The 16,773-nt window shown below is 37.5% G+C and overlaps 1 protein-coding gene across 3 annotated transcripts in view; it reads left to right on the top strand.

Annotated features, from left to right (window-relative positions):
- Positions 1 to 16,773, top strand: part of CDH7 (cadherin 7) — a 122,592-nt gene that overhangs the window by 88,567 nt on the left and 17,252 nt on the right. For all 3 annotated transcript variants that reach the window (XM_032602689.1, XM_032602687.1, XM_032602688.1), the window contains 3 exons: positions 11,100 to 11,236; positions 12,493 to 12,614; positions 13,262 to 13,379. In XM_032602689.1, the coding sequence (XP_032458580.1) occupies positions 11,100 to 11,236; positions 12,493 to 12,614; positions 13,262 to 13,379 (377 nt within the window). The remainder of the gene's footprint in view (positions 1 to 11,099; positions 11,237 to 12,492; positions 12,615 to 13,261; positions 13,380 to 16,773) is intronic.

The following is a 16,773-nucleotide window of genomic DNA, read 5'->3' as shown; positions in this document are numbered from 1 at the left end:
GCCTTCTGTGCACTAGAATATCTGTGGGTCACAGATGTACGCAGATGGAGTAAGCCTTCGCCTCCTCCCTGTAATAGCCCAGGCTTCATTGTCAAACAGCTCCCTGACTTAAGCTCAGCTCCATCTACCGAGTCCTACTGATGTGCACAAATGTGAACTTGGGTTTTGTTATCGCATTGCAACTCTAGTGACATACTTGTCTCCTTCCCCCCAAGAACAACCAACCACAGTACAATCGTAGTCATACATCAGCTACTCAGGGTAGTCTGACTTCTGCTTAAATCACTTAACTTACTGGGGAGAAAGAGAGAATGCTTTCATGAAATTGAGGATCTGGGAAAATAAAGAGACACACTAATATATGTATCACAATTCAGTACTTCACTGAGTGAGAGGATTTAAGAAAATTTTGATTTATGGTATTGATATTTTAATCTTATTTAAAAATTTTTTTCTTTACCCATTTCCTGTGTATTATCCTGTTAAAGCCTTTCAGTGTAAATATCTCACTTTTAATAATATTTTATTTGGAAAAAATGCAACGTTATATAATAACTTGGGGAAGGAGAAGGGAGAGTAGGACCCAGTGGGTAGTGACTTGAGTTTGAGGTGAAGTGAGTTCTGTGTCTGCTCCCTGAAGCACAGAGATAGAAAGGGCCAAAGGCTGCATTCTGCTGACCTTGGAGGTGAAGATCTCTGTGACTTCCATCAATGAAAGAGCAGCTGGCCAGCGCTGTAATTTTACCTCATTTTTATTTTCTTAAAACTAATCAAGGTGACCTTGAAAGTTCAGGTTAGTACCTCTTACATCCTTTTCTAATCTCTAAGTTGCACAAATAGGGAGAGATTTTGTTCAGAGTGAACTGAAATGTTATGTTGTGTGTGTGTGAATATTTCTTTTGCTTTTGTAAAATGAATTTCTTGACTTAGGCTTAATGCTTGTATTCTTGCAACATTTCTTTGCCTTGCACTGTTTTTCATAAGGTCAGAACAATCACTCATAGCTTATTTGTTTCTGAATTTGTCTCTCACATATTTCTCTTTTCCTGTCCATTTATGATCTCTTATAAGAGGCCAGCCTCCTCGTTGTGTAGTTTGGTGAGTTGATGGGTACTCCTAGCAGTGACATTCTCTAGAAGACTTGTTCTCTTCCCAGCACTGCTGTTTTCTGAGTATCCTAGGGGATGTCACTTAGCCTCCTAAGTTTCCATATAACCCAGGAAAAGCAACACTTAATCCCTGCTTTGTCCCAAGGTTTTTGAAGATTAAGTGAGAAAGGGAAAATAACGGATGCTTTTAAACTGTCAGTCATGACTAAACTGTTAGGATGTACTATCATTGTACATCGCTATTATTATAGTTTATTGTTTTCATGGCATTTTTATTTCAAGGTCAATAAAGTCAATGAAGAGAGACATATTTTACAAGCAACTGTATTGGCAATCTGTATTGAACGTTGGTTTGTATTCACATATTTTCCAATATGTAGAAAATATTACATAGTCGTTTAATGGACATAAACATGTATTTGCATTGGGCACTCAAGTAACTATCAAAATGTAAGCCCTCTTAACAGAGGCCAGTGGAGGAGTAGATCACACAGTCTGCCGAGGTCCTAGGAAACGTGAATCTCCAGGCTGAGATGGAAGCTGAAGACTCTTACAGTTGTGAGCTTTGCGCTTCTGCACCTTTAGGAGTATCGTAGTTCTTAGAGGAATGGAAAAGCAGTATTTGTTTCATCGTTAAAATTAGGCCAATAGTATTTGAATTGTAAAAGAGTATGGGAGGGTGGATAATTAGTTTGAATTCATTGACATTCTTTGTAGTGTAATACTGAAATCTAGCATATGCCATTTACATTTGGAATATTTTCTGATATATGGGGCAAGAGATTAGAATTCTAGAAAGAAATACATGTACTTGCCTCCAGCAAGGTAAATTGAGATCTTCTTCCCATATGACCCATGCCTTGCCTAGTTTTTTTTTTTTTTTTAACCTATTCCATTAATGTACCAACCCAAAGCTCTTTGCATCTGTCCTTTCCTTAAAAGAAGATGAGGGGGGCTTCCCTGGCGGCGCAGTGGTTGAGAGTCCGCCTGCCGATGCAGGGGACACGGGTTCGTGCCCCGGTCCGGGAAGATCCCACATGGTGCGGAGCGGCTGGGCCCGTGAGCCGTGGCCGCTGAGCCTGCGCGTCCGGAGCCTGTGCTCCGCAACGGGAGAGGCCACAACAGTGAGAGGCCCGCGTAACGCAAAAAAAAAAAAAAAAGAAGAAGTATAGCAAAAGTAGATTGAAAGATTAAATGAACCCGGAGCCCAGCGGCTGGCCAGAATATAACACCTTTGTGAACTGGTATGTCTTGTTACAGCTTGCCCACTATCCGGAGGGCTTACCTGGCCCAGCATTTCATGTGCACTTTGCCGTCCTCTTTCCTGATATGAAAATTAGAAGCCAAAGCTGGAAATTAGGTAATACTTGAGATTACGTAGAAAAAAAAAGAGAGATTTTTGAAAGCAAAAGTGGGTAATTGAGGGCCGGCATGTTTCTGGCTTTGTATTTTTTATGCAGTTGCCTACCATTTCATGTAAATTTTGGCCCCAACTACCAAATATCAGGCTCTATCTATTGAACTTGGAAGGACAGATTGTGTTCCGCTGATTTTCATCATTTTTCTGAAGAGTAAAAGCTTTGCTTCTGTGTTTCTCATCAGTAAGATGGTAAAAACTGTAAGCACAGCCTAGTGTTCAGAGGACTTACTTCTTCATGTCAGCATCCATAGACTGATCAGTGAATCAACATACATTGATTAAAAACCTGCCTTGTGCACGACACTGGGAAAATACAGGAAAAACAAAGATGAATAAAACATTTCCCCTCACCTCAAGGAACTTACAATCTGGCTGAAGAAATAAGATTCCATAAGAGTTAAACAATACAAGGGGAAAAAGTGGCAGCTGTGTCAGAGGGTAAATTGTGAGATAAATACTAATCACTCCAAGGTCATTGGACATGAGACTTCATTTGAAGGAGTGTATGCATGAGCTGGACTTCGAGGGATGGCAGGATTTGGACAAGCCAGACGTAAGGTCTGTTTATGTTTTACGTAGTTATATCCTAAGAGTCTAGTGCTGTATTATGAAATCAGCACATTTATTTCTGTAGGCAGCACAGCCAGCCCAAAGTCCCTGTGCTTAAAACAGCCAATGAATTGAAACATATTATTACAAATAAGATCAGATTTGAAGAAGGGTGATTGAGAAGTAATGGAGATCATTTTCAGCATTTCTAACAATCCAAATACAGAGCTCGCGTTGTATTTATGTTCAAGGATACAAGGATGATAATAATATTCACCTGCAGGATCTTTTGGCATTCCTGGTATGGTATGTCCTCAGAAAAAAGGGGATAAAATAGTATCGGATATTACATTATGTAGTGTGACTAGTCTGAGCACATGTGGGGTGTTTGAATAATTCAGTGTGTACTTTAAGTGGCTTGTATACATGCATGTATTTGTACATATTATTTTAATCTAAATTATGTGACTATCTCACAGAATTAAAGGGAAGGCTGAACAGCCAGTCTTCAGAAAAGAGAGGAGGAAGGTTTCTCTATAAATACGAGCAGCAGGAGTGAGCTGACAGTGTCTTCTGAACGTGGCAGTGGATGCACCACTGACACCTTTTTTTTCCTCATGGCTCTGTTTAAGGTTCACATTTCTTGAAAAGTTTTTTTAGTCCTGTCTTAGGACACGTGTCCATCTCTTACCCAGGAAGTTCTGGGCGTTTTCATGGTGAGTCCCATCAAGATTGCATGAGATTGGGAAGGTTGAAATCCACAAGGGAAAATTGAGTTGCCATTATCAGAAGGGGGTGAGGCTGCAGACAGTGGCGCCACGAAGTACTGAACTCAATAGCTGATTTTGAAGTAATTTATTTCTCATTAAAGCCCTATAAGGCAAGCGTTAACATTCTGCTGTTATAAATAAACATGACTCTGGTTAGAAAATGTGGTTCTAGGATTTTAGCAAGTTCGGTATCAAAACCTGTACACTGCTTGTAGCAACACACACACACACATGTGCATAAATTTCTTAAGCGATTAAGGTTTCAACTCAGATGATTCAGTTATTTCTATTGATCAGATTTGTCGGCGTTTGTTACGTTATCTTTTCCATATAGGGAGTAGCATTTGTGTTAATGTAGCCCACTCACCTTCGTACTCTATTTGTGATTATCGACATGCATAGCCGTAGCTGGGTGATACGAATACTACCTGTGAGTACGGAGAGGGCCATTTTAGTCCATCTTCACAGCTCATTGGACAGCAGCACTTGTAACTACAGGCATTTATTAGGGGATTGATTTTGTTTCAGATGCACGGAACACCGAGGATATTCAGATGTATAAGATGCGGTCCCAACCCACTTGTTATCTAGCTGGAGGAGAGATCTTAGGCGAAAACTTATTTAAAAAATCCAATGTTAAATCTGGAAATGAGAAATCATCTTGTAAAATTTTCTCATTTTGCAGATAAAGAAACAGAAGAGTACAAATGGCGAATGAAAAGCCCAAATTAGTACGGTAGGTTTGATGCAGGATTGTGGCTATAAATGTTGCCCAGTCTGTGGTTCGTGGTGGTGAAGCACAGGAAGCTGGTAGTGAAGTCCATGGGCCCTATGTACTGCAGGCTTTCTTAAAAAGGCTCGATTTCTGAAGTAATTGGGAAGGCTTGGTGCCTTACCAGGACAGGATTATCTTTAAGGAGTTGTAGGACTACAGTGATTGGAAGGAGGAAAAAATAGGAGTAAAGGAGGGCGAACACGAGGAAAGGAGATACACACCATATTGTCATTTAATCAATTAATACATCAGTGTAACTGTCTTAGAGTTTTGGATAAAGCAGTGGAAAAAAAATGAAAAGAGGCTGAATTCTAGAGTTGTAGGTAGTAGAGACTAAAAGCTCATCTATGTGTGATGTGATATATACTGGAAAGATGGTTCAGACAGACACGGTTCTGAATCCTGGTTCCATCAACAACCAGCTGTGAGACTTTAAAGTCCAATACTGAAATACAGCAATAATGGTACCTGCTTGCCTTAGTTAGAAATTGTGCTTGGCTGGTTGAAACAAAGCTTAATGCTAATGACTTACCAATGAGAAGTCTGGAGCCAGGCAGTCAAAGACTGACAGTTTGGCAGGATAATGTCATCAAGGGCTTGGCTTCTTGTGTCAGGCACTCATCACCTCATATTTACAAGATGACTTTTGGGTTGCTGTCCATTGTGTTCATGTCCCACATGAGATAGAGGGGAAGGGGCAAAAATCAAATGCCAGTTGAATTAGCAGCTCTGTCGTGTCCTTGAGGGAGTTTTTCAGTGATGCTCAACACAACTTTCTTTTGCATCTCATCTGTTAAACCTTAGCTATAAGGACACTGCATCTACAGGGAGGCTAGCAAGTGTAGTTTTTCAGCTGGACACATGGTTGCCTCCAACAAAAGCAGGGATCTATTAGTAAGAACTAAGGGCAAGTGGATATTAGGCGTGCGAGTAAAAGTCTGTCACACATGACCTTACATAGCTGTTTGAGGATTAGGAAAAAATGTATATGTTTTACATTCTCAGTATATTTAGAGGGAGGGACAGGTTGATGAATCTGCTTTTGGATATTCTGAGCTTCAGTTGAAGATGTTGCCGGTATCTGGAGTAGTTTAGGAAATCTCAGAAAGAGGGTTGAGGCTGGTTATTGAGATTTGGAGGTGTCTGCATAATAAATGGAGAGGGCAGAAGCTTTAACTGCTGGTGCTGCAAAAATATGGAAGTGATCTCTTTCATTGGTCACTCCAACATACAGTGAAAGAGGTCAAGTAGTTTAGGTTGTAACTTATGGAAACTAGAGGGATCGTTCTGAGTGTGCACACCACTACCTGCAGCAGAAGTTGCTTTAAAGATAACTTTGGGTCATGATTAGAGAAACACCAGTCCTTTTCTTTCCTGTTCAGCCTCTAATTGATTCAGGCAACTGTATTTCTCTGTCCTTAAGCCAGTAGATCCGGAGCTGCAAAGAGTGTGCTTCTCCCAACTTCTTCAGAACCCTTTCTCTCTTTTGGCTCACTCAGCCCTCCCAGATTCTAATTCAGAGACAATTTCCCCCGCTCACTCTAAAAAGTGCCCATATTTTCTTTATTTATCTTGGTTAAGGATTTTTTTTCCCCCCTTCAGGTAACTTTATCATTAGCTAATGTCTCACACATAAATTCTCGCTTTTTGCATGTCCAGAGGGGCTGGTAGAAAATAGGGAACCCCTTTAATACTGGGGGTATCTCAAGTCCTTGTGATTAAGAAATATAATAACCACTGTGACTATTTTCCATGGTTTGTCTACTCCTGGTCCTTGCCCAGGTTTCCGCCTCTTCTCAAGATAATTCCTCAGTCTCTTCCCACACCTGTCCCAGTTTCCTTCATTGAGAATAGCAATTTGTTGGTTTTCTCCTAAATACTTATTATAGATTGCTACCTTTCAAAATATTTTGTTTATATACTGTATTTCCTGAGATAGAGTGTCGCATGCAGGTCCTCCAGATTAATTGCTGAATGTATGAATCAGTGAAAGGGAGACATAAGAATATCAGAATAATTCACAAAATACCAAATACATATATATGAGGCTATTTAGTGAAAGCTAACTAAGAGTTATAACTATTTAAAAATATACTGAATTGTGGTAAGCATTTCATGTTGTATGTAAGTCAAATCATCATGCTCTAACCTTAAACTTATATAGTGCTGTATGTCGATTATATCCCAGTAAAACTGGAAGAAAAGAGTTTAAAAGAAATAATAAAAAATAAAGATACACTCAAGTTATAAGTGGAAGCTACAGAGTTGATGATTTAGAAATAATTAATATTTGGATGATAGAAACTTTGGTGTCCATTCTTCTCAAAATTTATAGAAGCATAGGTGATAACTACATCCCCAAAAGATATAGGGTTTTTTCTATGAGGTGAACAGAAGTTGGAGATATTTAACATATTAAATGAATTCTCAAGTTTAATATCCTTTATTTGAGTGCTGGGAGTTTTGAGACTACTGATAATAGAGGCAAATGTTTTAGTTATTGATTTTAGCTCAGTGGGGGATTACATGAACTCATTAAGACAGATATATGCCGAGTTCAAGGCCTTTTTGCTTTGTAAGAATCTAAAAGTCTGTTTTTTCCTGAATATACAAACATTACCAGAGTAGTTTGAAAAAAATGAACAATTCAGGCTTTTAGTTTTGGCTCGATTGATGCATGAGTGCATGGGTATTGAGTTACAATCTTCATGTCAAACATTAATATTAATTATTCTGTTACCATTGGATTATATATATATCCATAGAATATATATTTATACATATAATTAAATAATTATATATGTATAATCGTTGCATACATAGAGAGAGAATACGTTAATACTATGAAATATTGGCATATAGTGTTTTGACTAAAGCAACATTTCAGAGGAGAAAATCTAGGTCTTCTATGTAATTGAAAATTAAAGTCTATTTTTAACATTAAATAAACTCATTTCTTGTTTGCAGGGCTGTTGTGTGGGAAGTAGATTGTAGACAATAAGAATTGAAGTATGTTGATAAGGAGTAAAAAGATGCAAAGTCTAGGCTAAAGTAGGCGGTAGCTTGGAATATCATCTACCGTCAAGTACTATTGACAACTTGGATGCAGGGACAAGAAAGGAAAACAAATCTAGGTTTTTAGTTTGAGTAAGCAAGTGACTGGTAGTGTCATTTGCTCAGGTGGAAACGGGTGAGGGAGGAGGAGGTTTGGGCGTTGCTAGGAGACAACATCGGTCTGGGCATGTTACATTTCAGTGCACATTGTGTATTTATGTGGTTCTACTAAGTAATTCAGTACGTAAGTTTGTTTGGCCAAGGAGATTTTATATAAATGTAGGTGTCATCAAAAATATAGAAGTGAGTTAAGCTATAGAGGACTCTGTAAGTTGCAAGGAAAAGTGTTTTTCCAAGAAGAGAAGGGAATCCGTGGGAAAGGTTTTGGGGGAGTGCGAGTAGTCAGAGGTCTCAAAGTGGAGGGTAAACTAGCCGAGGTGACTGAAAGGAGCAGAGAGTGAGGTAGGAGAACAACAGGGAATACGTGGTATTAATAAAGGCAGAAGGAGAATGTGTTTTGAGGAGTCGTCAGTGGTCAATTGTGGTAAATTTAAATGAGATAGAAAGTAATAAAAGAACAGAAAAGTGAACCATGGATTTGACAATATGGAGGCCAACGATGAACTTGACACAAATGGAAGAAATTTGTTTTTTAAAATAGAAAACACACATGTTTTTGATTCAAAAAAAGCTATATAGATGGAAAGGGATCCAAATCCCAGGAAAAACATTCTTGAGGTCAGCAGATAGGATGGATAGCTCAAGTAGAATGGTTTGATTTTGATTTGAATAAAGACACTTAGCTACAATAAAAGGATGCTAAGTAGAGGGTATGGGGAAACTTCAAGATTTATTTTTCCTCTCATATCTCATGTAGCACAGATCCCGGAGGTGAGGGCGAGTACATTTTGTACTGCCTTTGCCATTTTCAAACTATTTAATTTTCTTTTCCCTTTCAAACTCTCAACTCTTTTGTAGAATGCATCACCATACTTTACTCAAAATCTTTCACGTTGCTAGCAACCATCAAATATATAGTAATCACACTGATTTGTTGAGGATTTTAGTATGCAGATTATTTTATTTCTCCCCACCATCACTTTTGGCTTCTCACTTTCTTGGTCGTCTTGGCTTTAATGATCTGTTTCTCTGCCTCGGTTTTGTCATAGATTCTTATGAACATAGCCTTGGCTTGCTAACTCTCATAGATACACTACTACTGTTGAAAATCGACTTCAGGCATCTCATTCTCTGTCACCTACTTCCCACTCCAGCAATTCTGCATTCTGGTAAAGTCCCACCACCGATTGGTGCTACCAGAATCTTCTCGATGTCAATCTGCCTTCCCTTATTTCCTCAGTTCTCTCTTACAAACTTAGAGACTGTGGACCTTCATTATCATCACTCACATGTTGGTACCCTTATCCTCCTAACCCTCCTCTCCTCTCATTGTCCATGACTGGTTAAACCCAACCCTCTCCTTTTTATGCATCTTCGAATACTTAGATGAGAACAAAGCAAGACAGACAAACGGAATGACTGGGTTTACATTAAGTCAATGGACATAAGTCTCAAAGGGGCAATCCACGATGCTCAGCTATTCTATTATATTCTCCCTAGTATATGCATTTTTGTCTCTTCTAAAAAAAAGGAATTTTCTCTCCTCCTCAAACCACCACCTCCTCTCTGTCTCAGCTGACAACCATGTCTCCTATGCCATCAAGAAAACAGAAGCCATAAAAAATAACTGTAATATTCTCAAATACCTGTTGCTGCACAAAAACAGTATTTGTTGATCTGTGGTCAGTTTTTTGTAACATTTTCCTATGCCTTCTCTTTCTTTTTTAAGTTTCTTGCATCTTGTTATATAGCAGACTAGTAGTAGATGGTTCGTAGTTGAACTACGGAAACAATACTTTCTGAAAGTGGGTGTGTTTATGTTTGTTCACTTGTTCATTTGTGTAATTATGTTTTTAAATGAGAGTCCTTATTTCACCCACCTAGAAAGACAAGGGCATTTGAAGACAGTCATTAATGAGGGAAGGGTGAATTTTGTATATGAATCAAAAAATAGCATAATTGAACAAGAATACGAGTAGAGTGGTAGTTATTTGCTAATATTTAGATAGAGATATTTTGAGAAGATCCTTTACATGCCAAAATATTTATGTCATTTGAGGCATTCTACTTTTTCAAAAAATTTTATTTTATATTGGATTATATATAGTTGATTTACAATGTTATGTTAGTTTCAGGTGTACAGCAAAGTGATTCAGTTATACATATACATATGTCCATTCTTTTTCAGACTCTTTTCAGAATATTGAGTAGGGTTCCCTGTGCTATACAGTAGGTCCTTGTTGATTATATCGTATATGTTAATCCCAAACTACTAATTTATCTCTCCCCCTACATTTCCACTTTGGTAACCATACGTTTGTTTTCAAAGTCTGTGAGTCTGCTTCTGTTTTGTAAACAAGTTCATTTGTATCACTTTTTTAGATTCCACATGTAAGTGATATCATATGATATACATCTTTTTCTGTCTGACTTACTTCACTTAGTATGGTAATCTCTAGGTCCATCCATGTTGCTACAAATGGCATTATTTCATTCTTTTCAATGGCTGAGTAATATTTCATTGTATATATGTACCACATCTTCTTTATCCATTCCTGTATTGATGGACGTTTAGGCTGCTTCCATGTCTTGGCTATTGTAAATAGTGCTGCTATGCACATTGGGCTGCGTGTACCTTTTCGAATTATGGTTTTCTCTGGATATATGCCCAGGAGTGGAATTGTTGGACCATACGATAGTTCTATATTTAGTTTTTTAAGGAGCCTTAATACTGTTCTCCATAATGGTTGTACCAATTTACATTCCCACCAACAGTGTAGGAGGGTTCCCTTTTCTCCACACTGAGGGGTTCTGCTTTGAAGCATGTCTGTGGAACCCTGGTCAAGGCCCCTGAGTGAGCTATATAAAAACAGAAAGGTTAAGACCAAGCTGGTGTTATTAAAACAAAAGATGTTTCTAAGTATATGTGAATGGGTTAGATGTCTACATGCGTTTCATTTTAGAGGGACCTCTAATCGTGACCAGGGCTACTAAATCTGATGAGAATGTTTTTTAGGAGACACAGTTTGGAGTTTATAATGGCATATTCAAATCCACTGTGAAGATAATTATACTATTGTCTTTATTTTGTACTGTTGGACAGAAAAGCAGAGATTACTGACAAGCAGGTTATGAATCAACTGGAACACTGGTGGAGTTTTAAACTAGACATATTTTATGTTAGTATGACAGATTGTGGAGCCAGCAGAATTTGGTGATTGGCTGTGCAATTAATGAAATAAATTCAGCAAATTATAATCAAACAAATATTGAAGTGTTTTTTTTTTTAAATATTCAATTAGGTATTCAATTGACAGAAACACAGACTTGGAGAGATACTTCAATATTGATGCCAACAGTGGAGTTATTACAACTGCCAAATCTCTGGATCGAGAGACAAACGCTGTTCATAATATCACAGTCCTTGCAATGGAGAGCCGTAAGTTGTAAGGTTTAACATTAAATTAGGATGGAGGACGTTGAGAGTGGAGAATGGGTTGACATGAGTTTACAGTTTCGACTTGAATTTTACTAGGTGTTTGTTTGAATTCAGCAAAAATTTGAAATTTCTAATTTCAAGCTGCGAGATATCTATATTCTCTAACTTTATTCGCTAATACTTACAAAGTTAATGAAAAGAGGTTACCATAAAATAATGGGCCCGAGTTACCCTCAGAGGGCTTCTGCTTGTGTTGTGGTCATACTTTGTGCTGCATTTATGCTGACATGGGGTTGGTCCCATAGTTTACAAAAAAGTAGTAAATTGATCTCTAACCAAGACACTCAGATTTCTACATTTTCATATGGAACTAATTGTGGTCCTTGATAAGAAAAACATTGAGAGAACAATGCATAATTATACTGTGTGCATGTTATATACATACGTAATAGGTACATAATATATACACATATTCATACAAAAATCGGCTCTAGCATCAAAGAATATTGAAATTCCTGGCTTATTTGTCACTGTGTGTGTGTGTATGACATTTGTATCAGAGTTTCCATTGCTCCCTTTAAAGTCTACAGTGTTGTGGTTCTAGATTTTATTCAAGTCTTAGTCATTTCCTTATTAGATTGTGCTTTAGAGAGGCAAACATTTTTGGTTGATTCTAATCGTTTTAACTATGAGTTTCCTAAGTAAGATGAGGTTGGAGTAATAGCTTTACTCTGAGCACAAGCAGACCGTGGAGATATTGTGGGTTCGGTTCCAGGCACCACAGTAAAGTGAATATCACAATGAAGGAGTCACACAGATGTTTTGGTTTCTCAGTGCCTATGAAAGTTGTGTTTATACTATACTGTAATCGGTTAAGTATATAATAAATAGCATTGTGTCTAAAAAAAACAATGTTTAGACTTTATTTTAAAAAGACTTTATTGCCAAAAAATGCTAACTGTCGTGCCATCCTTCAGCAAGTTATAGTAGGAACACCAGGAACATCAAAGATCACGATCACAGATCACCATAATACATAATATAATAAGGTTTGAAATATTATGAGAATTACCAAAATGTGACAGAGACACAAGGTGAGCAAGTGTTATTGGAAAAATGGGACCAGTTGACTTGCTCGATGAAGGGTTGCCACAAACCTTCAATTTGTAAAACACAGTATCTGCAAAGCGCATTCAAGCGAAGTGCAATAGAACGAGGTGTGCCTGTAAATGATAAAACGTTTTCCCGTTTATTAGAGAATCCATCTCAGGTAGGAAGAGGCTACGTGGCCATCACTATACTTGACATCAATGACAACGCCCCTGAATTTGCCATGGACTATGAAACCACCGTTTGTGAAAATGCCCAGCCAGGCCAGGTGAGAGTCTCCAGAATGCCACGCTCCTCCTTCGTGATTCCTTTAAAGATGCCCAGCGGCGGTTGCCTTTGAAATCCTACCAGCTTTAAGATAAAATATAATCAGCATGTTTCAGCAAAACTCACGCTTTGATGTGTAGCATAAACTAATATTAAAGGAACTTTCAAATTCTGTTTAATTGGGATGATGAAAATTCCTCTGGAAGAAAAGGTAAACGTTGTAAAAGCCGTGCTAAACGGTTAAGGGCTTAGGCTTTTTTAAGGAGAAATACAGCATGTTAAGCTCGATTGGGCCGCTTCCCACATTACACAGCGGGGCTTAAGTACCTTGAAGTTGTAAGAATTAAGTGTTCGGTCTACTCACCCATACTCTCAGTGTCCTGTGATGTTTACTGACATGGTGTAATCAGTTGCTACAGCTTATTTCTGAGGTTCACAAAAGTAAATTCAAATATGAATTTTGAAAAGGACATGATTTGATTTTCAGAGCCCTTTTTAGGTTGGGTTCATATTAGTACACCTGACACCACCACCTGCCCCCTCTCCTCACACAGCTCAGTCAGGAAGATGGTATTTATCATCTGTCCTGGCTCACAAAACAGCCGAGCACACCAACATGCTTTCAAGTGTTACATTCTCTATTCCTAGGTTATCCAGAAAATCAGTGCTGTCGATAAAGATGAGCCATCCAATGGACACCAGTTTTATTTCAGCTTAACAGCGGATGCAACGAATAACCACAACTTCTCACTGAAAGATAACAAAGGTAAGGTATCATTTTTTTCGTCAGAGGAGGCAACAGGTAGAAGCTTTCTAAGCAAGTACTTTTTCTCACTCAGGAATGCTGATTATGTAATTTTTTTTTCTTCATACCAGCGAGGACATTAATTTAAAGGGCAGTGAGCCCCTTAAGTAATTTTTATCTATGGATTTGCTGTCATGAAGAAGAAACTGCTACTTACATCATTTTAGGCCTAAATCCAAAGAAGGGGGGAAGCCAGATCCATCTCTCTCTGTCTTTTCTTCTAGACATTTGCTTCCTTACTTGTATACCAAGCTCTTCATCCAGAGTATCTATGGATGGTTGAGGACCAGCTAAATGCCTTAACAAGGATTATACTACCTAGGCATAACCTGAGAGGTTAGGAAAATATGACTTAATATTTCAATGCCAACATCAGTTATCGTTTTATTTTTAACATAAAAAGAAAAGTAATCCATGCAAATAACAAATATACTCTTTATGCAAAGAAATATAAAATTACAAAAGAAGAATTCCCTATCATCCCAAATCCCGTTTCTCTGCTTCAAAGATAAACACTCTTAATCAGTTTTATAAATGTCATTATAGAAACATTATTACAAATACCTATAGGTAGATTCTGGTTTTGCTCAATTATATAAGCATATATGTATACTTCTAGACATAGAGACAGTATATAGATAATTGTAAAAACTTTCAAAGGAAGCATGAGAACTTGCTATCTATTGTCTAATTTTGAATACATTTCTTTCTCTCTCTCTCTCTCTCTCTCTCTCTCTCTCTCTCTCTGTATAGAGAAAGGAGTATACCCCAACAATATAGGAAATGTAATTCTTCAAGTTTGAATGTGTTACTCAGCTTTCAGATAAACACAATGTAGAAATAAATTTGTTAGTTAAGTCTGGCTTATCTAAAAATACTTGCTTTCAGGAGATGGACGTTATAAGTGCTTTTGCCTGAAGTCACCACTTATTTTACTGCAGGAAATTCAACTTTGGCCTCAGAAATTCAATCTGAAAATAATACATGTTTTTGATCCCACTCTCTGCTAAATGAGGATACTGTCTTTTTCCTGTAGTAACATAAAAGGAAGCACATTCTCTGTGTGGGTAATCCCAAACTCTCTGACTTAACCATAGTTGGAAAGGACAGTCCTCAGCATTTGCATTCATCCAGCACAAATGCAGAGAGGGGAGTTTACGATTTTCCCAAGAAGGGCCTGAACGTTTCCCCCATTTGTTACCATCCAGTACCACCATGATTGTAGGACAGCACAGGCACTAAAATGGCTGGATTTCCAGGACATTGACACAGCCACACAGTTGAAAGATTTCCCTAAGGGCAAGCCTAGAGCTCCCTCATCTGTGGGAATCTTGGAGGAAAACATAAGAAATAGGAAGAAAGAACGTCAGTTCATCCATTGACTTCCATTTTAGGAAGCACATACAGAACATGATGAATTTTATGATCTCTTTTGTGAACATTATGTTCCTCAACATGGGAACATTGCTGTAAATTTAAAAATCATATACATCAGATATTGGGCATTTTAGCATGTGCTCCTCAGCGTGTCGTGTGTGTGTGTGAGAGATTTGATGTCAGGCATGTTAGGTTACAAATCAAGAACTCTGAAAAAACTTTGTGTATCAAATCATAAATATGTATAACATCTGAATGGTTGTAAGGCAAAGACTAGGGGTGTGTCAAGGGTACAGAAACATACTCAAGACAATATGCTTCAACAACTGCATGTGTAGTTTTTTAACGAACACTCTTGAATTCATACATTTTAAAATAAAAGATTTGTTTACATAAAAACCTACCAGCTGGAATCTGAAAACCAAACACTTTTCTTCCTACTACATTTTATAATTCCAGTCTCATGTGCGCTTGCTGTTCTGTGCTGTTCGAGACAGAACAGATTTCAGCTTGCTCTTTCATTATTGTTCATTCTTTCATGTCACTGGATAAAGCACACTGGGTAAAACTATGGTCCTGGTGTTCCTTCTTTTCCATTATATTTTCATTAATTGCTCTAAATTTTAAAATCACATAAATTCCATTATTAATTAATTAAGACAAGTTAACTGAACAATTGTTAGCAGATTAAAAATCTATTTCTGATATAGAAATCACAGTTGTGTCATACAGACTTACTGATCACCGTTAAGTTTCATAATTACCATAATAGGTTAGATGAAACAGAATATTGAATGTATTATAAATTAAACACTAATGACCTATTTTATCACTGACAAAATGTTTATATACATGGTGTTTTGGTAACCCTATGTACCAGTATGGATTTTTAAAAATTACACAATAATTCCTCTTTTGAATATCTATGCATATTCATTTTAATTAAAACTAGAGTGGCTTATTTTACTTACTTCTATATTGGGCTTGGAACTTGTCCAAGAAAAGATGGATTGGAAATTTCACCTATGCTATCTGATGATGATACTTAACCTGTTAATTTTTATTATCTTCTTTATAAGCATATGGTTTGAAATGTTAAGATTAGTAAAAAGGTATATGTGATTTTTACAAAGTTGCAGGTAATGTAATAAATGATGTATAAACATTTTCCCGTTCAGTTTTACTTTATAACTGTTTCTTTGGATATCACCATATAGCATGACATAAACGTATTAAAATGTATTCACACAAACCGATATTTGGAAATACAGCTCCCTGTCAAAAGAAGCTAAGGAGAGTGACTTAAGTCAGATAAAGTTTTTTTTAAATTTATTTAGTTATTTTTTTAACATCTTCATTGGAGTATAATTGCTTTACAATGGTGTGTTAGTTTCTGCTGTATAACAAACTGCATCAGCTATACATATACATATATCCCCATATCTCCTCCCTCTTGCATCTCCCTATCCCACCCTCCCTATCCCACCCCTCTAGGTGGTCACACAGCACCAAGCTGATCTCCCTGTGCTATGCGGCTGCTTCCCACTAGCTAGCTATTTTACGTTTGGTCATGTATATATGTACATGCCACTCTCACTTCGTCCCAGCTTACCCTTCTCCCTCCCTGTGTCCTCAAGTCCACCTCTACGTCTGTGTCTTTATTTCCTGTCCTGGCTAGGTTCTTCACAACCATTTTGTTTTTAGATTCCGTATATATGTGTTAGTATACAGTATTTGTTTTTCTCTTTCTGACTTACTTCACTCTGCATGCCAGTCTCTAGGTCCATCCACCTCACTACAAATAACTCAATTTCGTTTCTTTTTATGGCTGAGTAATATTCCATTGTACATATGTGCCACATCTTCTTTATCCATTCATCTGTCAGTGGACACTTAGGTTTCTTCTATGTCCTGGCTATTGTAAATAGTGCTGCAATGAACATTTTGGTACATGACTCTTTTTAAATTCTGGTTTCCT

This window comes from Phocoena sinus, chromosome 14 (assembly GCF_008692025.1).
Source record: "Phocoena sinus isolate mPhoSin1 chromosome 14, mPhoSin1.pri, whole genome shotgun sequence".
NCBI classification, from domain to species: domain Eukaryota; kingdom Metazoa; phylum Chordata; class Mammalia; order Artiodactyla; family Phocoenidae; genus Phocoena; species Phocoena sinus.
Note: the sequence above shows the minus strand (reverse complement) of the source record. Positions and strands in the feature narration are given on the sequence as shown.